This window comes from Nyctereutes procyonoides, unplaced genomic scaffold, assembly GCF_905146905.1.
Source record: "Nyctereutes procyonoides isolate TBG_1078 unplaced genomic scaffold, NYPRO_anot_genome, whole genome shotgun sequence".
NCBI classification, from domain to species: domain Eukaryota; kingdom Metazoa; phylum Chordata; class Mammalia; order Carnivora; family Canidae; genus Nyctereutes; species Nyctereutes procyonoides.
Genome location: NW_026575136.1, coordinates 21,184,033 through 21,208,463, shown reverse-complemented (window position 1 = coordinate 21,208,463; position 24,431 = coordinate 21,184,033). Strand labels below are relative to the sequence as shown.

Here is a 24,431-nt window from a genome sequence, read left to right as displayed (position 1 = left end):
ATTCTCACTTTTCCTTCTAAGTGTCCCCAAATTGTATTTAAAATCCATCGCAGATTTTTGGTATATCTGAACAGTACACTAACCTGCTCAGAGTTTCTTAGATGTTTATTTATCTTCATTTTTAATTTTTATTTAAATAAATCTTTAAATAAAGATATTTTTTAAATAAAGATTATTTAAAGATTTTATTTATTTAATTTATTTATTTATTCACGAGAGACCCAAAGAGAGAGAGGCAGAGACCCAGGCAGAGGGAGAAGCAGGCTCCATGCAGGGAGCCTGACGTGGGACTAGATCCCGGGACCCTGGGGTCATGACCTGAGCCACCTAGTTGCTTTCATTATCTGATGTCCTCCTAGCAATGGACCGATTAACTACAGGAGCAGGGCCAATACCGAAGTCCTACACCGTGCCCCACCCCCACCCCACCCTGGGCTGACAGGAAGATCCAGTCTTTCATACCTGTATCCCACAGTCCTAACACTCAAGCTGCCACCCCTTCTCGGCCCTTTTGCTGCCTTCCCAGATAGGACATCTAACAATCCCTGGATGTTTTGGGGGGCATCCCTGAACTCACACACTGGACTGAAATGCTCAAAATACCTGCCCAAGGCACCTCACCCCTTCTATCACCTTTTGTTATATGCTTCCTTGTTCTATTTTTTAGAAATTTAGTGTTTTTAAATTTAGTTTCATGAAACTACACACTGTTTAAAGAGTCAAACAGTTCTATAAGTTAGTACAAAAGCAGTAGTTCCCTCAACCTCATCCCCATTTTCCACTCTGCAAAAACCACCACTTTTGGCTCACTGAGAAAATCCTACATTGCTACTTTCTTTCTTTTTTTTTTAATTGCTACTTTCTAATTTTTTTTTCCCATTTTAGGCTTATCTTTAAGCTTAAAATTCCTTACTACAGTCAATGAAAATTGAGTTCTCCCTCACATATATGCAACTTACTCGCACACATCACACACACACCCATATCCACTCACACACATTCACGTACACGGTCTGCCTTCTTTCTCTGCTTATTCATCACAGTTATTATATAATAAACATTTAGTATATTTTCACCATAATGTGCATGCTACTCAGAGCTCAACCATGTGACTTATGGTAAGTTTTTCAATACTACTTTTCCCCCTGCCCTATATATAGATAATAATTATCTCTTGTTGGTGATGGTTTTCTGTATTTTTCAATAATTTACCTAACTGTATAAATCTGGAACATAGGGAAGGAAGTAAGCTACAGAGCAGAACAGAGCCCAGAGCCCAGCCTGGGAAGTGAAACAGTCAGATGTTGCAAAATATCTGGAACATGGTTTGATGCATTCAAAGAAACCTTAGTGAATTTAATCCAGTCACTGATTAAGATGCTTCTCATAAAGGAAGGGCTACCACACCTTGAAACACAAAAGCCAGTCTCTGGATCCCTGGGTGGCGCAGCGGTTTGGCGCCTGCCTTTGGCCCAGAGCGTGATCCTGGAGACCCTGGATCGAATCCCACATCGGGCTCCCCGTGCATGGAGCCTGCTTCTCCCTCTGCCTATGTCTCTGCCTCTCTCTCTTTCTCTCTCTGTGACTATCATAAATAAATAAAAATTAAAAAAATAAATTGGTTTGTCTTTAAAAAAAACAAAAAAAAACAAAAAAAAAAAAACAAAAGCCAGTCTCCCAGAATTCTCTTTTCCATGCAATCCTCAGGTGGCTAGTTGCCTGAGGTTACATTCCTAAGAGGTACCAGCTCATGAAACAGTGGGACAGGGTTTGTAAGCATCGATCAGGGGGCCAAACCTTATAAGGCATGTTATCTGGATCCCTGGATCCCAGTCTGCCTCCTTCTTAGTTTACTCCCTTATTTTAGGGGAACACATCTCTTCCTCTAGTTCCTGATAAAAGAGAATGGAAGGTACATTTTTTGGAGATCTTGAATCTCTGAAAATGTGTTTATTATACTCTCATAGTGAATTTATATTTTTGTGTGGTACACCTTATTCTATTTTTGAACATAGTCTTTTAAAAACTGAACTAATGAGTAAGCATCTCTTGCAAGTCTGAGGGCTGCACTGAATTTTTCTCCTCCTTGGGGCACCTCGATGGCTCAGTCCGGCATCTGCCTTCAGCTCAGGTCATGATCTCAGAGTCCTGGGATCAAGACCCGCATCACGCTCCCTGTTCAACAGGGTCTACTTCTCCCTCTCCCGCTGCCCCTCCCCCAAAACTTGTGTGATCTGTCACTCAAGTAAATTAAAAAAAAATTCTCCTCTTCTTCCTTGGCAAAAGTTTTAATGACACTGCAATGGAAGTTTTCTTTTATTCTTTAGATTCATTTTTAAAATATGCTTTTCTAAGTCTAGTAGTGACTCTCAACTGAATGGCTATATCAGTTTTTCTTTTTTCTTTTTTTTTTCAGACAGCTTTTTTATATCATTATATCCTTCCCATGACACACTGATCACCATTGGCCAAACATAGGTATAATGTGCAAATTAACTCTCCTTCAGCTACTATAAGCATAAATTAGTATTTTCTTTTAAGGCTGTCCTTTCCTATTCATTAAATGATTCACTCTTTTTGGTAAGATTCAATTCAGACAGTAAATGTGGTAAAAAAAAAAAAAATAAGTCAAATATGAAAGCGCTTAAGAAATTAGAATAATTTGAGATGCCTAGGTGGTTCAGTGGTTGAGCATGCCTTCAGCCCAGGGCATGATCCCGGGATCGAGTCCCACATCGGGCTTCCCGCATGGAGCCCGCTTCTCCCTCTGCCTGTGTCTCTGCCTCTCTCTCTGTGTTTCTCATGAATAAATAAAATCTTAAAAGAAAAAAAAAAGAAATTAGAATAATTCATCAATATTTCCTGAGGCAGCTTTTAGAAACTTCTGAAAACTTGCATGGAAGTTTGGATGTATCTTTTATCTATACATAGAGTATAAATTTGTCTAGTAAATTTATATCTCTGGGAGTGTTCAACTACACAGAATAATTATTAAGTCATCTAAAAGAACTGATTTATAAATGATTTCTAAGTTAGTTTCAGATCGTTTATTCTACTTACTAAAGCAAATCACTTAGTGGTGGCAACAAGGGGTCAGGAAGCAAGGAAGGGGGACATACAATACTTCTCAAGCACTTATTATGGGCCAGTTCCTCTGCTAAGATGGTTGGAAGCATTATCCCATTTAAACTTCACAACAATCTTACTATCCTCATATTTCAGGCGAAAAAACAGGTTTCTCACCATAAAGTATCTCTCACAGCCACACAGTTGAATAAGCAGGGAAGCTGAGATTTGAACACAGACAATGAGACATGAAAGCCTATGCCACAACCATATTTCTTCTAAAATATTCTAAATATATACTTATTATTGCAGACCAACTTGTCAATCCAATTGACTAGACTGTGTTCCATTTTATTTTTCTGATTGCATGAAATCAATAGATTCACTCGTAGACAAACATGAAGTGTTAAGTTCTACATCATGGTAACATGGATTTATGAAACCTTCAATGATTAAGAGTGTTCTTCAGGGAAAATTTTCCCAACAAAGATAACATAGCCTGTCATCAGTCTTGCCCTCTGGAGCATGAACTTCACTCTACCCCCAGTGTCTGCTAAGTGCTCAATGCCTAGTAGGTGCTCAAAAATACCAGCCGAACTGTTCTCAGCCTCCCTCTCAAGAGTCTTCATTTTGAAGTCTCTGCACTGCCTGTCCACCCCTGGCACGACTGCCATGATCTACCTCATACGTAAATCCTAACCCTAACTCATCCCTAGTGCCTGGAATTCTCCTACCTAAAGTCTATCACATGTACATGTATGGAGAGAGAGAGAGAGAGAGAGAGAGAGAGAGAGAGAGAGAGAGAGTGTGTGTGTGTGTGTGTGTGAACCGTGCATAAATATACAGCCTCTCTTTCAACTAAAGTCATCAGCTTCTCAACTAGCTGCTTACTTTATCAAATCTTCCCTAGAATGTGACAGAAAAATACAAGGTGCATATTAATGTTTTTGTGGAGTAAAACTGAGTATTCCTTATACTTCTTTTAGGTTGTATCAGCGACACTGAAAAAAAAAATGTATATAAAGGGCAAACAGAGTAGCTGGTTTAGTTTCCCAGAATCCTTTTAAATTATGTTTACTCCATTTAATTCACTCAACTGTATTTAAGATACATAGTTGTTGCTACTGTTTTTTTTTTAAGATGAAATATTCTCATTCGATTTTTATCCTATCTATCTATGAGTGAGGACTCCTCTTTCTATATATCTACATGAGGACAAATATATACAGGTCCATGACTGTCTTCACCTCAAACACTTACATTTGTGATTAAAAATTTCAAAGTAAGAGCAAAAAGCCTTTATGCTTCACAATTTTAATCTCAGAAATCATGGGGAAACTCAAGGATGCTAGTCAATTTAATTATCCTTTTGTGTAGTAAAAATGATTATAAAGTATCATGAAGAACTCTTCCGAACTCCACATCCATTTTAAAACCTGTTTTCCCCCTTTAACGTGGTTTGCACAGTAAAAGTAATCATTCACAGGTATGACATGAAGTCCGTGAATTATGAGACATTGTTGTCATTACTTTTGTGAATTACAACTTTTGGTCATATGGGTTTGATATCAATTATAAGGGCAATTTATGTAATATACAGATATATAATAATGTGCCACAATCTAATGCAATTCATTATCTGAGAGGTATTATTACATAGCTCACAAAAAGGCCAAACTGGAAGTTCATCCTGAAGGTTATTCACTCATATGGAAGGCTTAAAACAACAACAAACAAACAACAGTTCCTACATTCTTATCCAACTAAGAATGTCTCCTTTTTCCTATTCAGTATAAATTTATCAAAAAGAATATATAATATTAAATTGAAATGTGTATATGCACTGGTGTATTAATGTGTGTGGATTTATATGACTGTAAAATAATTTTTACTTTATCTAGAAAATACGTAAAATTGCCTTCCTATACTAATTGGCTATGGGTGTTTTTTTTTTTAAGATTTTATTTATTTATTTGCTTATTTATTTGAGAGAGACAGATAGGGCACAGAGAGGAGGGCAGAGGGAGAAGCAGACTTCCTGCTGAGCACAGAGCCAGCCAGCCATGGGGCCAACTCCAGGACCCTGATATGATGACCTGAGTAGAAGTCAGATGCTTAATCGACTGAGCTACCCAAACACTTCTTATGTTTATTTTTAAAGAAAACAGGAAGTCTTTTCTTCACATATTAAATATTTCTTTGCACTATATAAAATATTAAACTATATCACAAATTAAAATAGAAGTATCTATATTTCAAAGAGAAAATGATGTTTCATAATAAATATGTTTCCTTTTTTTCTTATGAGATTATTTTTTTTCAGTGACTTGGTTTTACATAAATTACTTCTATTTAAGAGCACAAGATATAGAGGCAAACCGCCTGGATTCAAATCCTAACTCTGCCATTTCCTATGAGCTTTATGTGGAAGGTTACTTACTTTCCTCTCTCATAAAATGGAATTGATAATGAGGATTTATTACAATTAGTTGTGAGGATTAAAAAGAGCCTAGAGCACAGCCTGACATATCAGGTACTCAATAAATACTAGTGAGGTGTGATACTTCTTACTTTAAGTCCCTGATTTTTCTTTTCTTTTTTTTTTTTTTTTTTTTTAAGATTTTAAGTACTCTACACCTAACATGGGGCTCAAACTCACAATCTCGAGATTGAGAGTCACAGGCCCTACTGACTGAGCCAGCCAAGCACCCTAGTCTGATTTTTTACATGTATTCTTTTAGATGAGTTTGTTCAAATGAAGTCATGGAACAGCAGGGTACTCTGGGGAAACAAAGTTCAGTGTTACCATAGCAGCCAGGCAAGCTGGAGATAGGAGTGTCTTTGTGCCCTTTGTAGGGCCTTAGACACCTTGCTAAGGTGTTTGGATTTTGTGCTATAATCAATGGGAAGCTATTAAACAGCACTTAATGAGGGTGAAGGTTGATGGCTTCCAACACTGAGCAATGGAAGGCATGAACTAAAAAGGAAAGCAAGGGAATGAAGATAGGGAGATGGTTGCAGGAGAAAATAATAATCAGACATAGAAAAAATGAAAGTCTGGATCTATGCATTCTTTATGGTAATGAAGAACAGGGAAATCACCAGAAGATATTTAAGAGATGCATTTTACAAGAACTGGCACTAACTACATGTGGACATTGTTGGAAAATGGGAAAGCAGGATTATCTCTTAATTTGTAGTTTAGGATGGTGGGTGGTTAAATGGTACCCATAGTGACGCCTTTAAATGAGATATTAATATAAAATGAGATAAAAATGTAAAAGGAGATGAGTTTTAGTAAAAAGTAGGGCTCATCTGAGACCATACCTAGTATGTATACCTTCTAAGCTCAGCAGGTATGTAAGGTATAACAAAATAGGAGTTTAGTATAATAAAGACTTTGGATAATTGTAAATTAATATACAACAGGTATCTACAGGACAGTCCAGCAGGTGATAGGTTAATATGATATGTAGAAGAAAAGCCTAGGTTGGAGACACAGATTTGATAGTTATTAACATAAGTGGTAGTTAAAAAACAAAGAAAAGGGAAAGCCAATCATCCAGAAGGGAAGTATGAGAAAAGAAAACAAATGACTGAAGGCTATAATTTGGCTGTATTTTAATATTCTTATCAGAAACTCACAAATACTATATTTAGGAATGTTCTATTTAACACCCTAACAACATACAACTAAAGCCAAGTGTTAAATACCATACAAAATTTTAATTCATATTTTCTTCCCCCTGATTAAAGGTACAGAAATGTAAATTATTTGGAGTGGTGTATTTCACTCAGAAATCTACACTTGTTTTTCTTGACATCTGTTTTCATGAGAACAGCATGGTAAATAAACCTGAGTGTTAGTAATTTATACTCATTCAAAGACTTTAATATAGTAAACTGATTTTGTAGCAGCTAACATTCTGAAGTCAAAAAGCAAGGGCAGTGGTAACAATTTAGAATAAATGACTTAAAATTCACATAGATCTAGTACCGTTTTTTAGACCATAAATTATAAATTAAAGAATGAGAAAGGAAAAGGGTGCAATGCAGAAGGTTATTCTAGTTTAATAATCATAAGGCCTCTGGCTCTGTGTTGGAAAGTACTTCGGATTTCTAAATTCATAACGCCCCAAATTTTGTTCTTTGGAACTTTTGTGTATTTTAACAGGATGAATTTCCCATCTTTCAGTCAAAATAAATGTATAGATATTTTATGAATAAGACCCTTAATAAAATGCACAAACCAATATTTAGTCTCAGACTAGATGTCCTTTTCAGCTCTATTTCAATATACTAGAGATGCTGACTTTAGTGTATGAAGACATGTTAATGTGTCGGCTTTATACTGATGACTTCAAAAAGCTAGACAGAACAGTAAATATCGCATTTTACATGTATGCAATAAAATGTTTAGTTATAAACACTACTTATATCTAAGTAGTAAATACTTAATATATAAATATAAGTATTACTTATATTTATTTATAAATACTTAATTATTATACTTATTATACTTATAAATAATTATTATAAGTAATACTTAAGCACTTATATTTAAGTAGCCTTATGTTGCAGTAGTCCTACATAATTTAAAGAACAAATTTAAAAAAGAACATTTAAAGAATATGTGATGATTTTTCCTAAAGGAAATAATCTTTTGGTCTAAAATTAGAATAACACATTTATATTTTAAATAATAAGGGCAGCCCTAGTGGCGCAGTGGTTTAGTGCTGCCTGCAGCCCGGGGTGTGATCCTGGAGACCCGGGATCGAGTCCCACATCAGGCTCCCTGCATGGGGCCTGCTTCTCCCTCTGCCTGTGTTTCTGCCTCTCTCTCTCTGGCTCTGTGTCTCTCATGAATAAATAAAAAATAAAATCTATAAATAAATATAAATATAAAATATAAATATAAATATAAATATAAATATAAATAGACATCCAGCAATTATCAGGCTTATGTCTGATATCTAAAGCTTTATAAGAGGTAGACTGCGACATCATCTCACATTTGAAAAGAAAGAGATGCTGAAGTTCAATGAGTTTAAGAACAGGGCAGCCCAGGTGGCTCAGCAGTTTAGCGCCGCCTTCTGCCCAGGGTGTGATCCTGGAGTCCTGGGATCGAGCCTCACGATGGGCTCCCTGCATGGAGCCTGCTTCTCCCTCTGCCTATGTCTCTGCCTCACTCTCTCTCTCTCTCTGTTTCTCATGAATAAAAAATAAATAAAAAATTAAAAAACCTTTAAAAGAACAGTAAGCAGTGTGGGTTGTTGTCCACACATAAGTTTTGGAGTCAGGCAGGACTCATTTTACATCCCATATCTACCATTTCTTAAAAATGTGATGCTGCACAAGTGACCTCTCTGACTTTGTTTCCTCATCTATATATCTGGAAAAGTATCAGTATCCACTTCAAAGACTGTTGTTAGGGTCAAGTGTAAAATGCTTGGTACGTAGTAAATTTCCAATGAATGTTATTTTCCATTTCCTTTACCTTCTCTATTTTGTCTTTTTTCCATGGCATTTCTCATTTTTTTTCTTACAAATTTCATTTATTTTTTATGAGAAATATAACAAATACAGTCAACGCACCCACTCAAATCCACATATCATTGCTGTTTTTGTTGTAAGCAGCTGAATGTGTCAACTGTCCTGCTGATCTACTATCAAGCAATCTCTTTTTGACAATGTCAGTGACTTCTGACCCTTTACCACTGGTATATGGACAGTGTGTCCATGCTGTATTGAACAAGGCATGGGATACTGCAGTTTGACCCTCAGAAGAATTTAGCGACTTTCTTAAAGTGATTCATGCAGGTTTGTGAATACAATCTTTCCAAAATTCTTTTCAACTACAATGAGGGGTAGGTTTTAAACCGCAATATTTAAGGGACACACAGCTTCACTGTCACTCAGAATGCCACCTTTTACCATGATAAAAACTACATAAAGATAATTAAGTCCACTAAAAGGTCTATCTTAAAAAAAGATTATAACTTATGTAAAATTTTTTCTATATGTCATTTTTTAGTGAGATTTACTCTATTAATATAATTATGACCTATTTAAATATTTTTTTCCTATTTAAATATTGTAAGGAAAACAAGAACATATCATTTACAAATGACCATATATCTAAATAAACATTTAAGCTATACTACTAAAAATAAAATTATACTGTACAAACAAAACAATCACACATATACAGCATATTTGTGTGATGCTGAAATTATAAGCTAAAAAAAATCAATGCCATTCTTTTTTGCTGTAAAAAAATACCATTATTGTTGTTAAAACAGATTTTTATAGAGTATTGCAAAACCTGAAGCAATTCCAATGAAAAAGAATGAAAAAGTACATTTCCCATGCATACTATAAATATATAATAAAAAACTACACGAAATAGGTTTTAATATTTTTTCTTCATAAAAACAATATTAATCTATGAAAATGGCTCATATAGGCTTTGATCTGTAATTGAAAACATTTGGTTAAAGGAAAGAATCTGATGAACCTTAAGATAGAATGCTGAGTAAAACTGAGTGTGTGTGTTGACCAAGGCACACTGCCTTACTTTGTAGAGCCAATCAATAGATATTAGCTTTAAAAAGAAAGATATAGAAAGAAGCTGCCGCATATTTTTTAAATGACAAGGTGAAGGTTTAAATTGTCTCAATCAAGACTCAATTTTTTCTTCCCAGTTTTTCCAGCTGTTCTCTTCCAGTTAAGACGCTTCATTTCAAATAAATTTAATTAGTTCCAATTGATCATAGCTAACACTTACATAGCTTTATCCATGCTTCTCTACTTTTATAAAGCAAACACTAACAAAGCCTGCTAGGCTCAGATCCCTGTCATAAGACAACGTTCATACCTCATTCTTTCTTACTCAAACAGAAAAATTTCAAAAATAATTATTCTGTCTAAAGCACTAAATTATACTTCATATTTAATTGGTATCTTGGTCAGTTGTTTAATTAAGGTAATTGAAGAACTAAGCCCCAGACTGCTACAAATATAAAATTAATATAACTATGTATATTAGCCTACCTAGAGATTCCAAATAAGAATGCATTCAAAATATAGGCAAATATGTTGCCATGATATGATTTCTATTTATTTTATGAGAAGATATTAGTGGAGCAATTTCTTTTAAGTAACAAAAGAAACCCCAGATTTTTCAAAGTGAATGGCTAACTAACCTGGCCAGATCTCCCTTCTGTAGTACTTGTGCTCTACAATGGTGGTGATCCCAAAATAGGATTATTGTGCCTGAAACAGGCTTCTCTCAAAGCACCTACCATATTTTTCATAATGTAATTTATATAGAATTCTAGTCAATAAAAAGAAATATGGTTTTCTTCTAAACCCTCACAAAAATCTATACCACATCTTAATCAAGTCACACAATCCAAAGGTAACCTAAACGATCTACAGACTGCTGCATGCTAGTTGCTTTGACAACATGTTAAGGAAGGCTTTTTTAGTTATCTAAATTCTTTGAACATTCTTGCCTCTAGTAGCCATGGCATGAAATGAATAAATCAACTGATCAAAGCCATTCACCACATATGTTTAACTTAAGTTCGTACAAATTAAAATACAGTTTATGTAGCATTGATTCTCCAAACTAGATTTTCATTTTTAAGCTTCTTGATTTTTTAACAATAAAATAAAAGCACAGTCCTGTGCTATTTGCAGGCTTATGATTTTGGTAGTGCATAATTCAAAATTCCAATGTACTAACTTAAAAATGCTTGAGGACTCAAAAATTTAGCTTTTATTCCAGAATGCAAATTGAGTTATTCTACTGTTTCAAAGGCAACTTTGTGTCCCCTGTGAATAAAACAGTTTTTATTAGAGGGCCTTAAAATTAACAGGGAATTAAAAGATATCTACAACATTTAAAAAAAGCACTGAAAACAGAATAAAGAACTAGTTTTAAAAGATCCACAAGTGAAATAATTTCCTCTAATAGCTACTGATGCAATTCTATAACTGTGAAGTGATAAATGACTTTCAGAAAAGTTGGAAATTTCTGGATTCATTTCTATTTATACTGAAGTTAAAGTTTTTTAAATCAATGAACTGACACATTAAAAGGATTAAAAAGTAGCAAGTAATAAGCACCACCATTTTTACTGAATACCAGATGCTCCCCACTTTAGTCAACAAGTTATTTGCAGCAGTAGCACAAGGCTCCAGGTTTTTGATTACATGCTTTGTAAATTTTCAAGGGAGATCATTAGGCTCCCTCAACTTCCTTCCAGTGAAAAAAACAGTAAAGAACCTGCCACACAGAGCTTTAGAAGAAAAAAAAACTCCTTTAGTTTTTTTTTTTCTTCCTTTAGTTTTTGTTGAAAATTGTACTGTTTTCTAGGCATGCTTCTTTTCAAATTATTGATTACTATTAAGTTACTATTTGTTGCTTCACAATAATTATGGATTTATATGGCCATATTTTATATAATAACCATCCATACAAAAAAGTTTATCTTTCTTAATACCAGTAAAAATATTTATAGTGGGTTGTTTTTAATCCTCTGTACATTAAAAGAAATTGAGCTGAATACATTTGGAGATCTGGTCTCCAAAAAGAACAGAAACTGATGAGGTCTACAAAAAGATAGGCCGAGCATATATGAACATAAAACATATAGAATATGGAACATATTTGGTATATGGTTGAATTTCATTTTATGCCTTTATTTACGTAATAAATAATACAGGTAAGAATGGTCAACATCTACACAACATAAATAACTTTAAAAAGCAGCAGTCACCTGTATACCTAAGCTATAGGTAAAGAGAATATCTGTTAAGTTTCCCTACACAGCCTATATTGCATATATTGCCATTAGGACTGCAGTATTCTGCAGCTTACCCTATAATTGCAAAACCTTTCATAACATAATAGGTGTATTCCTCTACACGTTTCAAGGCTTTAGTAATGATCCTAGCCTCTGAATTAGAAGGTCTTCAGGAAATCAAATGCACAGCTAGCAGGTTCATTGTTATAGCAACAATGAGCAAACCTAGACCAAATAAACAGTTCTGCTTTTTTCCACTTCAAGATCAAAAAGGACATTAAGGAGTCTCATAAAACTAAACACTCCATCAATACAAGTTTCCATCTTTCCCATCAACATATTAAATTCCCTTATAAATGATCTAAAAGCATTTTCCAACATTAGACAAAGCTTGTCTATGTTAAAGATGTCCCTGCTTACCAGTTGTGATGTCATCATCTGCAAGGTCATGCTCTTCCTCCTGGACTTTGGCTTCTGGCCCCAGGGCATCAGGAGCAGTGCTGATAGTCTGCATGGCTTCTGCTGAGACTCCAGCTAGAACAAATGGAATCACAAGGCTTAGTCTGAAAAAACTAAAAGGAAGGTGGACCAAAACTCTTAAAGCTTTTTAACTACTTACTGGATACAAATGCAATACATTTTAAAAAAAAAAATACACTATGTTCACTGCAATTAGGTGGAGACCTAAATTAATTAACAAAATATTCATGTGTACTCTATTTCTTTATATGTATATATGTATATGGGTACAAACTTTACCAACTTACCCACGATCTAGGAAAAACAGAAGAAGGATGCTTCAGTAAACTACATTTTACTTAATTCCTTTCAACATCTTTGCTTCAGTTACTTTACGTGATCTAGACATGATTATGCTGCACAGAAAAAAGAAAACCTAAAAAGTGCAAGACCATTTTAAAAGTTTACTTCTTTGGGGGTGCCTAGGTGGCTCGGCTGGTTAGGCACCTGCCTTCAGCTCAATTCATGATCCCAGGGTCCTGGGATCTGGCCCCAGCATCAGGCTTCCTGCTGAGCGTGGAGCCTGCTTCTCCCTCTGCCTGCCACTCTCCCTGCTTGTACTCTCTCTTTCTCTCTGTCAAATAAATAAATAAAATCTTCTAAAAAATAAAAATTTTTAAAAATAAAGGTTTACTTCTTTTTAAAATGTTTGTTTATAATTGGGGGGCTAGAAGGAGGGATGATGACAAGTGCTCTGGGTCTCTGTAAGAGTCCTAAAATGCACTGTCCAACTATATCTCTGTCTATGGAGGAATTAAATACAAGATTTGATAATTATCACACTGAAAGAATCTTATTGAAGCAGATGGCTGTACCAGATCAGAGGCCAGAAGCTTCCATTCTGTAAATCACCTGAGAACTTGCCAACTGATACAAGTATCTGTTCATATACTATTTTCTGCCCTTGAAGGTGTACTTTGTTGTCTACTACATTATTTCTAATTTGGTAATGGACAGTAGAATGTTTTTATATTTTTCATACAGTTATCAACAGGTATTACTAAAACACAAAATACAGAAATTTCACCATTGGAAGTTACTTTAGAAATTAAGCCTTCTAATCAATCTTTTAAATAAGTACTTCAATAACTGCATACATAGTACCTGTCAAAATATTTTAAAAATCAAAAGCTATAAATATTCAAGGACTTCTTTTTTCCCCAAGGTGTATTAACTTAAACATTTCTATGTGAAATTCAGTCTTGCTGCCTCAGGTTTACCAAAGACATCAAGAGAGGAAAATCTTCATCTTGAACCATTTGAAAAACCCAGAACTAGATCTACCAGTAGATAGTTCCAAGGCCTATTGACCTCAATTTGGGGAGGAGGACACACTATGTTAGTATCACCACTTTCTTCAGATTTCCTCTGACAAAAAAATGAACAGTGCTAAATCAATAGTTGCTGATGAATGCTAAATGGCAAAGCCATCCCTCTGCAGTATCATCTTGTTGGGTTTTCAGGATAAAACTTCTAAAAAAGGAGGGAGATTACTAAAACTATATTATAAAGTTAATTACTTAAAGATGGCTTTCAGTAAAATAACCACAAGGGGCAGAAAATTAGGTAAATGCCACATTTCTAAAGATTTATTGTTTACACACAAAATCAAAGATTATGTCATATTAAAATACAAATCTCTGAAACCTCTCAGTCTTGTTTCTTAATACTTGATAATTTTGAAAATGATCAGAGAAATGGGGAAAAGCTGTTAAAGAACAGTTTAGATAGTACCAATCTTTTATTAGTATTTTCCTTTCCTATAAAATTAAAGGATTCAATAAAAAGAAAGCTAGTATGTATGTAGCAACAAGTTTATGAATCCATTTTTTTAAAATTTTTATATTTTTTTAAGAAAATTTTTTAAAAAAGATTTATTTACTTGACAGAGAGCGAGAGACACCATAACCAGGGGGAGCAGCAGGTAGAGGGAGAAGGAGAAGCAGGCTCCCTGCTCATCCTGGGCCATGACCTGAGCCCAAAGCAGACGCTTAACTGACTGAGCCACCTAGGTGCCCCTGTAAATCCATTTATAGTAATCTCATTTAATCAGAGAGATTAAGTATTCGACATAACACAGCTACTGAATTTGGGAACCGGTACTGACACATAGGTCTTTCAATTTCAAACCCCCAAATCCTTTCACCATGAAGTTCTTCCAGAGACCGAGTTGCCCAGGACAGGGTAGGAGGCATGACACAATATCACAGCATAGCATGAAAATTCACGGACTCACACAATACTGAGTATCAATGTTGTCAAAGCCCTGGACGAAGTTCTTGCGCTGCACCTGGTGACTAGTCAGCTGTGGGTAGTCAACACTTTGGGACAGAGCTTTAAGAATAAACATGCACTTCTCAAAGTAACCAAGGTTTAAGGAAAATGCAAAAAAGAAGAAAGAAAGAAAGAAAGAAAGAAAGAAAGAAAGAAAGAAAGAAAGAAAGAAAGGAAGGAAGGAAGGAAGGAAGGAAGGAAGGAAGGAAGGAAGGAAGGAAGGAAGGAAGAAAAAAGAAAACTACAGATCAATATCGCTTAGTCCCAAAAGTCCCAACGAAAAGTTAAAGAAATAGTATTCAACAACATAGACAAGGAATTATACACTGTGACCAACTGAGATTTATTCCAGGAATGCAAGTGTGGTTCTATGTTCAAAGATCAATCACCCTAACCCAAAATATTAACATGCTAAAGAAGAAAAAGACCACATGATCATATCCATTATTTGACAAAATTCAACACCAACCCATAATTAAAAAAAGAAAACTCTCAGAAAAGTAGAAATAGAAGGGAACTTCCTCAGTTAATAAAGAGCACCTGTTAAAAATCTATAACATTGTACTTAATGGTGATAGACTGAATGCCTTCCTCCTATTATTAGAAATGAAGCAAAGATGTCCACATTCACCACTCTTATTTAACACAGTACTGGAACTTCTAGCCAGTGTAATAAAGTATGAAAAGAAAATGGATACTGTTTGGAATGGGTAAGATAAACTGACCCTATTTAAGGATAAAATATCTACACAGAAAATCCAAAGGAATATACAAACCCCCCCCCAAAAAAACAAAACAACCCAAACCTGAATAGGTGAGTTCAGTAAGTTTGCAGAATACAAGAAAATATGTTTTATCAATTATATTTTATATGCTGGCAATGACACTACATTAAAAAATACTAATAATAGGGATCCCTGGGTGGCGCAGCGGTTTGGCGCCTGCCTTTGGCCCAGGGCGCGATCCTGGAGACCCGGGATCGAATCCCACATCTGGATCCCGGTGCATGGAGCCTGCTTCTCCCTCTGGCTGTGTCTCTGCCCCTCTCTCTCTCTCTCTCTCTCTCTCTGTGACTATCATAAATAAAAAAATTAAAAAAAATAAAAAAATACTAATAATAAAGGTTCAGAAAGCTGAAATAAATGTAAATCTAAAAGGAACACATATAGGAGTGCCTGAGTGGCTGGCATTAAGCCTCCAACTTTGACTGTGGATCCGGTCTTGATCTCAGGTTGTGAGATCAAGCCCCACATTGGGCTTTGTGCTCAGCGAGAAGTCTACTTGAAATTCTCTCTCTTCCTCTCCCCCTACCCCTTCTCCCTGCATACTTGTTCTCTCTCTTTCAAATAAATAAATCTGAAACAAAATAACAAAACAGAAACTGTATGCTGAGACTTACAAAATACTGATGAAAAAAAAAAATCAAAGACGACCTGAATAAATGAAATGGAAAGACATAACAAGTTTATATACTGGAAGATTCAGTAAACAGTAAAGATGTCAATTCGCCACAAGCTGATATATAGGTTTAATGCAACCTGTATCAAAATCCTTGCACAATTTTTTTGTGGATACAGGCAAAATTATTCTAAAATTACATGGAAAGACAAACAAACTAGAATAGCTAGAAGAACTTAGCAGGGGGGTGGGAGGGTAGTAGGAAAAAAACCCATCTACTCTATTTCCAGACTGATTATGTAAGTTTATTAAAACTATGTGTTTTCAGGATAATGGAACAAAAGAGAGAACCAAGAAAAAGATGCATGCAAATATGTGCAATTGATTTTTGACAGAGGTGCAAAAACAATTCAATGGAGGAAGGATAATCTCTTCAACAAGTGGCCTATTATAACTGGACATCCATAGACAAAAATATGAACCTCGACCTAAGGCTCACACCTTACATAAAAATTAAAATGGATCATGGACTTAAATGTAGAACATAAAATTATAAACTTTTAGGAAAAAAAAAGAAAAGTCTTTGAGATCTAAAGCTGGACATGACATCAAAAGTACAATCCGTAAAATAAAAAAATAACAAAGTGGACTTCATCAAAATTAAAAATTTTTGCCCAACAAAAGACACCATATTAAGAAGATTAAAAAGCAAGCTACAGACTAGTACAAAAGATTCACAAATCACATATCCAACAAGGTAGTAGTAGCTAAACTATATAAAAGGAACTTTTTATTTTTTTTAATTGTTAAAGATTTTTAAGTAATCTCCACACCCAATGTGGGGCTTGAACTCACAAGCCCAAGATCAAGATTCATATGCTCTATGGACTGAGCCAACAAGGCATCCCTCTATAAGGAATTCTGAAAACTCTACAGTAAACAGGCTGGCAGTTCTTCAAAAGGTTAAACAGTGTTATCATATAACCTAGCAATTGTACTCCCAGGGAATGAAAACTAGGTTCAGAGACTTGTACATGAATGTTCACAGCAGCACTATTCATAAAAGCCAAAGAGTGTAACAATCTGAATTGTTCATCAAATGGTGAATGTATGAATGTGATATATTCATACAATAGAATATTTAATCAGCAATACAAGGAAATGAAGTATTAATACAAGAAGCCAGGCACAAAACAACACATGTTGTATGATTTCATTTACATGAAATGTCCCAAATAGGCAAATCTACAGAAATAAAGTACCTCTGTGGTTGTTTAGGGCTGAGAGGACTGGGGGAAATGGGGAATGATATAGTATGGGTACAGAATTTCTTTTGGGGGTAATGAAAATGTTCAAAAATTAATTGTGGTGAGGGTTACACAATGTGAATATACTAAAAAACCCCGAATTACAAACTTTCAAGGGTGAATTTAATGACATGTGAATTATGCTCAAGAAAGCTATTTTTAAAAAGTCTGCCTTCTAACATTCTGGATGAACCACAGCAACCAAGCTACTTCTGTGTACTCTCTCGGTACATTTTCCACCACACAGCTGAAGAAAAAAGGAGGGAAAAGAGTCACAGAGAACATTTATGCAATAAGAAAACAAAATTTGCCATGAATATTTTGTATGAGGAAGCAGTAATGTTCCATTCTTAATTTTTAAAAAAGATTTTATTTATTTATTTGACACAGAAAGAACACAACAGGGAGAGGGGCAGGCAGTGGGAGAGGGAGAAGCAGTCTCCCTGCTGAACAGGGAATCCAATGCAGGGGCTTAATCCCAGGACCCTAAGATCATGACCTGAGCCAAAGGCAGACACTTAACCAACTGAGCCACTCAGGCACCTCCCATTTTTAATTTTTTAAAAAAATTAGATCATATTCTTGATTTTGACCATTTGTATACCTCAGTCCATTAGTCTTCACAGTCAAAATACTGAGTTATTTTGGTACCAATCAATAAGAGATATTGATTTGGTTATTTCAAAATTATATAGATTTCACTTTTTAAAGATCAGATAACTATCCTAACTTCAAACTGCGTACTGGGTTGGTAACAAAATACCTAAGATCCCTAACTTGTTAGGAGATCACAAGGGAAGAGATGATGGGAATGGGGGGGGGACCACAATACTACCATCAACTCTCAAATCCAAATGTTACAGATCACTAAAAACTAAGTTTAACAGTTCACTTTGAGGGAATGATAGAAGTGCCTTCTGAACTTTCAGACCACACAGTTACGGCAAAAGACAAGCAAAACTATTATTTAATTCCTCTAAGCATGGTAATCATCATTTGCAAAAAAAGGAATAACATTAAAAAAAAGTCCCAGTCATATCTTCTCTATTTCTAATCTCCACAGTATTTAATTACATACTATATTACATCTTATGTTAGCAGACTGACATTAGAGCAGACATTCTGTAAAAGGCAAAACTGTAGGACTGAAATCAACCCAATGACTGCTGGAGGCTAGGGGTATGGGTAAGAGACTGACTACAAAGTGGTATTAGCAAATATTTTTTAGAGTAATGAAAACAATCTATATGGGTTATTTTTTTACTGGTTCAATTTGCCAACATATATCATAACACCCAGTGCTCATCCCGTCAAGTGCCCTCCTCAGTGCCCGTCACCCAGTCATCCCAACGCCCCTCCTACCTCCCTTCCCACCATCCCTTGTTTCCCAGAGTTAGGAGTCTCTCATGCTCTGTCACCCTCACTGATATTTCCCACTCATTTTCTCTTTCCCCTTTTTTCCCTTTCATTATTTTTTATATCCCCCAAATGAATGAGAACATACAATGTTTGTCTTTCTCTGATTGACTTACTTCCCTCAGCATGATACCCTCCAGTTCCATCCCCGTTGAAGCAAATGGTGGGTATCCATCGTTTCTAATGGCTGAGTAATATTCCGCTGTATACAAAGACCACATCTTCTTTATCCATTCATCTGTCGATGGACACCAAGGCTCCTCCCACGGTTTGGCTGGTGTGGACACTGCTGCTATAAACATTGGGGTGCAGGTGTCCTGCTGTTTCACTGCATCTGTATCTTTGGGGTAAAACCCCAGCAGGGCAATTGCTGGATAGTAGGGCAGATCTATTTTTAACTCTTTGAGGAACCTCCAGGCAGTTTTCCAGAGTAGCTGCACCAGTTCACATTCCCACCAACAGTGCAAGAGGGTTCCCCTTTCTCCACATCCTCTCCAACATTTGTGGTTTCCTGTCTTGTTAATTTTCCCCATTCTCACTGGGGTGAGGTGGGATCTCATTGTGGTTTTGATGTGTATTTCCCTGATGGCAAGTGACGCGGAGCATTTTCTCATGTGCTTGTTGGTCATGTCTATGTCTTCCTCTGTGACATTTCTATTCATGTCTTCTGCCCATTTCATGATTGAATTGTTTGTTTCTTTGCTGTTGAGTTTAATATGTTCTTTATAGATATTGGTTATTAGCCCTTTATCTGATAGGTTATTTGCAAGTATCTTCTCCCATTCTGTAGGGTGTCTTTTAGTTTTGTTGACTGTTTCTTTTGCTGTGCAGAAGCTTTTTATCCTGATTAAGTCCCAATAGTTCATTTTTGCTTTTGTTTCCCTTGCCTTCATAGATGCGTCTTGCAAGAAGTTGCTGTGGCCAAGTTCAAAAAGGGTGTTGGCTGTGTTCTCCTCTAGGATTTTGATGGATTCTTGTCTCACATTTAGATCTTTCATCCATTTTGAGTTTATCTTTGTGTATGGTGTAAAAGAATGGTTCTAGTTTCATTCTTCTGCACCATTTGCTGTCCAATTTTCCCAGCACCATTTAGTGAAGAGACTATCCTTTTTCCAGTGGATAGTCTTTCCTGCTTTGTTGAATATTAGTTGACCATAAAGTTGAGGACCCATTTCTGGGTTCTCTATTCTGTTCCACTGATCTATGTGTCTGTTTTTGTACCAGTACCACACTGTCTTGATGATCACATCTTTGTAGTACAACCTGAAATCTGGCATTGTGATGCCCCCAACTCTGGTTTTATGTTTTTTTTTTTTAAGATTTTATTTTTTAAGTAATCTCTCCACCCAATGTAGGGCTTGAACTCACAATCAAGAGTTGCACACTCCACCAACTGAGCCAGCCAGGTGCCCCGAAATAATCTATATGTTGATTGTGAAAGTGAGGACAAGACTATTCACATTTGCTTTTTTAAAATCCAAAGAACAACTGGTGCAGCCATTCTGGAAAACTGTGCGGAGGTTCCTCAATGAGTTAAAAATAGACCTGCCCTACGACCCAGCAATTGCACTGTTGGGGATTTACCCCAAAGATACAGATGCAATGAAATGCCGGGACACCTGCACCCCGATGTTTCTAGCAGCAATGTCCACAATAGCCACTGTGGAAGGAGCCTCGGTGTCCATCGAAAGATGAATGGATAAAGAAGATGTGGTTTATGTGTACAATGGGATATTACTCAGCCATTAGAAACGACAAATACCCACCATTTGCTTCAACGTGGATGGAACTGGAGGGTATTATGCTGAGTGAAGTAAGTCAATCGGAGAAGGACAAACAGTGTATGTTCTCATTCATTTGGGGAATATGAATAATAGTGAAAGGGAATATAAGAGAAGGGAGAAGAAATGTGTGGGAAATATCAGAAAGGGAGACAGAACATAAAGACTCCTAACTCTGAGAAACGAACTAGGGGTGGTGGAAGGGGAGGAGGGCGGGGGGTGGGGATGAGTGGGTGACAGGCACTGAGGGGGACACTTGACGAGATGAGCACTGGGTGTTATTCTGTATGTTGGTAAACTGAACACCAATAAAATTAATTTATTAAAAAAATAAAAAATAAATAAAACCCAAAGAACAATAAAATTCCCGAAAAAGGGTAAATTTTACTATATATACTTTAAACCTCAATATACCTCCCTTAAAAAAGAAACAGATACAATAGAAAGTACTACATCACTGTCACTAAAGAGAACGGAGGATTAAGCCAGAATATAATGCTGCTTTCCATGAAACACAAGGACTAGAGAAAATTGTTTTACTTTCTTCTTGGTATAGAAAACTAAATTTTTGAAGCATAAAAGTCAGTTCATCACTGTCCACTGTCAATAAGATGAACTATTCCTGAGAAATATGAAGTCCACTTAGAAAATACTTATACAGGGACGTGTGGGTGGCTCAGTGGTTGAGTATCTGCTGTCAGCTCAGAGCGTGATCCCAGGTCCAGGGATCAAGTCCCACATCAGGCTTCCAGCGAGCAGCCTGCTTCTCCCTCTGTCCATGTCTCTGCCTCTCTCTCTGTGTCTCTTATGAATAAATAACTAAAATATTTTTAAAAATACTCATATGGAAAGCCTCAGTTTCTTGCATATTAATAAGAAAGATTACAAAGGTTGTCAATTAATTATATGGTTGTATTTTGCTATTTTCTTATACATGTGATGTAAGTGAGTTTATTTGTCAAACCACACCATAAAATTTAAGACTTAGTTACTTCCCAAGTATCCCCAAAATATGTGGCAATAATGAACATAAATACATCTTGAATAGAACTGAATACTTTCAGTCCCATGACACAAATTGTGCTATTTAAATATACTAAGAAAATAGAAGTTAAGTAGTAAGCTTTGGGGGAAGATATACAGTAAAAAGGTACAATAAAGAGATGATGATGATGAAATAAAGTAAAGAGATACCATAACAAAGGAGATAGAATAGAAAGACACGAGATACTTAAAAAACCAACTAGTCCCTAAATCCAGATTTCACAAAATAAAATACATGAATGTATATTATTGCTGGACAATAGGTGCCTATAAATGGATCCTATGCTGTGAATTAGCAGGAAAACAAGGGAAGAATGGGATGGAACAGAAAACAGGTCTGAGTAAGTTTGGACCCACAGTGAAAGGGGCAGGGTGGTGCTGAGCCTGGGAGCAAGAAGTAAGAAACAGAGGATAGAGAAGACCTCCATATCTTCTGGATTCTAAACACTAAGATCACTTTCACTGTGAGATCATATATACATGTGAACACACATGCTCCCACACACACACACTCTTTCGTATTTGTAAGCAGTATTTTTAATCACTTTAGGAAAAACAATTTTTAAAATGTAAATATGGAATACAGTTTTCAAAATCAATGGAATAAAACACTTGTCTCTCCACATCAGCAAAATCAGGTACCTTATTCTAAAATTTCTCTTTCAAAGGCTTATAAATTACCTTCAAAATATTTTTCCTCCTCCTGGCTAATGCCATCTAAGTAGGGGGTAAATAATACAAACCCAAAAGATCTGTGTCATGTGATTAACTTAATAATCAAAGATTAAATACTAAATTTTAATAGAGTAACATTTAAAATACAGCACCTTAATCCATACTGGGATATAAAACCATTTGAGTTCATTATAATTTTATTATTTTATTGAAGACTGGATGGATGAAAGTGATAAATAAGATTATTAGGATTCAAGAAAATATATACCACAATATTTATAAATATTAACAAAAATGCTATTTCTCATTCCCATAGTGATATAGATTTGCACTGAGGGTGAAAAACAGATCTAAAAGAATAGCAGGTATATTTAGTTCATCACTTTCTCACAACTGTGGCTTTCCAGTGGTCCAATTAAAGTATACCAGAGGCAATAATCTGATAGGAACATTTACTTTGAATAAAGTACAATTTAACAATAAGGAAAGGAGTATGTGTGCACCTAGAGTTTCTTTTCAGGCAGAAGGCTCGAATTTATTGGAAGCAGATCTCTGCAGTGACTGACCACACTGCCCCACATTCCCCACAATCCTTATGACAGACAGACGGCCTGCCTCGCATTAATTCACTTCACACCACTTCTATCGATCCACAGCGGGTTCCCTAGTCTCTCTGCACACATTGCCTGTCTGGCTGCCTACATCCACATCAGCACATACACACAAAGGCCAGAGAAAGATAACCTTTTGCTTTCCATTAAAGACACAGTATCCATTTTTCCTTCTGCAATAACATCAAAAATATAAAATATAACAGCACAGATGTCTCAGAGAAAAGTCTTCCTATAAGAAATTTTGAGAGTATTTACCCCTTATTCTAAATAGAGATCATTTCAATTTATCAAAAACAAGTTAGTTTATTAAAGGCCAGAAAGTAATTAGATGAAAAAATATAGATAAAATAAGCAAAATGTCTTCAAGCCTGAATAAGAATATAATAATCATTTGGTAACATGAGTTTTGATAGTTATTTCTGAGGAAATGAAATACATTCTTCCTATTGGCATTTTGATTTTTTTTTTTAGAAAATTGTTCTTACACGAAATGTAATTATAAACAATTCTGAAAGCAACAAAAGAAACACTTACTGAAATATACACAAGGAATAGAAAACACAGGAATTGTATCAGAATAATGATATGAGTATAAAGCTTTATTGTTCCTCTTTCCCAACAAGAACCTGAAAATGATCCACAGTAAAAATCACACCTAATACTTTTAATTCATTGCATGTACTTTTTCAAAGATTTCTGTTTGATTTGCAGGCTATGAGCTGACTCAACACCAATTTTGGTTTCAGAAGACACAATAAAACAAAGATTTATTGTTCAACCTACAACGTATTGAGAAACAAAGGCAAATCTGTCTTGACACACAACTGTACTAAAGTATAAACTTAAAATTACAACCTTGAATGATTTAGAAACCTAAATTATAAGCAGAATTCTGTATCTTAGAACTGGGCAAGATATATTCTTGTGGAGAAGAAACTACCTTTGAAACCTTTTCTGAATTTTCACTCTTCTGCTAGGATTACCCAGGCAGAGAGGTTATACCAAGTGGTAATAACACAGTGTACTAAATACAGTACAATAAATATGCTGTTCTTTCTAATAACAGCATGCTGCTTTAGAAACCAAAGAATGGGAAACTGATGAATGCTGCAAAAGCTAAGGAGAGCTTTAAAATAAGGAAGATCTGCCTGGCCCTGAATACTGGGAAAGATCTGAATGAGAGAAACTGGTACTGCCAGTATGAGTAAAGCAAAGCCATTAGAATGATGAAGATAGGTAACCATGCAAAGTTCCTTCCACTCTTTTAAATAATGATGGAGCACCCAGGCTACTGGGTACCTAATCCAGAGCAGGCACTGAGACATAGCCTTCGCTCCCAAGCACCTCACATATTAGGTGAGCCTAATGGGACTCATTAAAGAAATGTAAGCATTAGAAATAATTTTATTTGTGTTTTAGAAAGATCCCTCTTAAAGCAATGTGAAGAACGATTTGGAAGAACTCAAAAGCTGAGGTAGCAATAAGGCCAATAATTTAAAAACTATACTGCTTGGAGCTCCATGA

The 24,431-nt window shown here is 35.7% G+C and overlaps 1 protein-coding gene across 5 annotated transcripts in view; it reads right to left on the bottom strand.

Moving 5' to 3' along the window:
- LOC129495477 (WD repeat-containing protein 7) overlaps positions 1-24,431 on the bottom strand; it is a 353,352-nt gene that overhangs the window by 182,179 nt on the left and 146,742 nt on the right. For all 5 annotated transcript variants that reach the window (XM_055303010.1, XM_055303012.1, XM_055303011.1 and 2 more), the window contains one exon: positions 12,300-12,413. In XM_055303010.1, the coding sequence (XP_055158985.1) occupies positions 12,300-12,413 (114 nt within the window). The remainder of the gene's footprint in view (positions 1-12,299; positions 12,414-24,431) is intronic.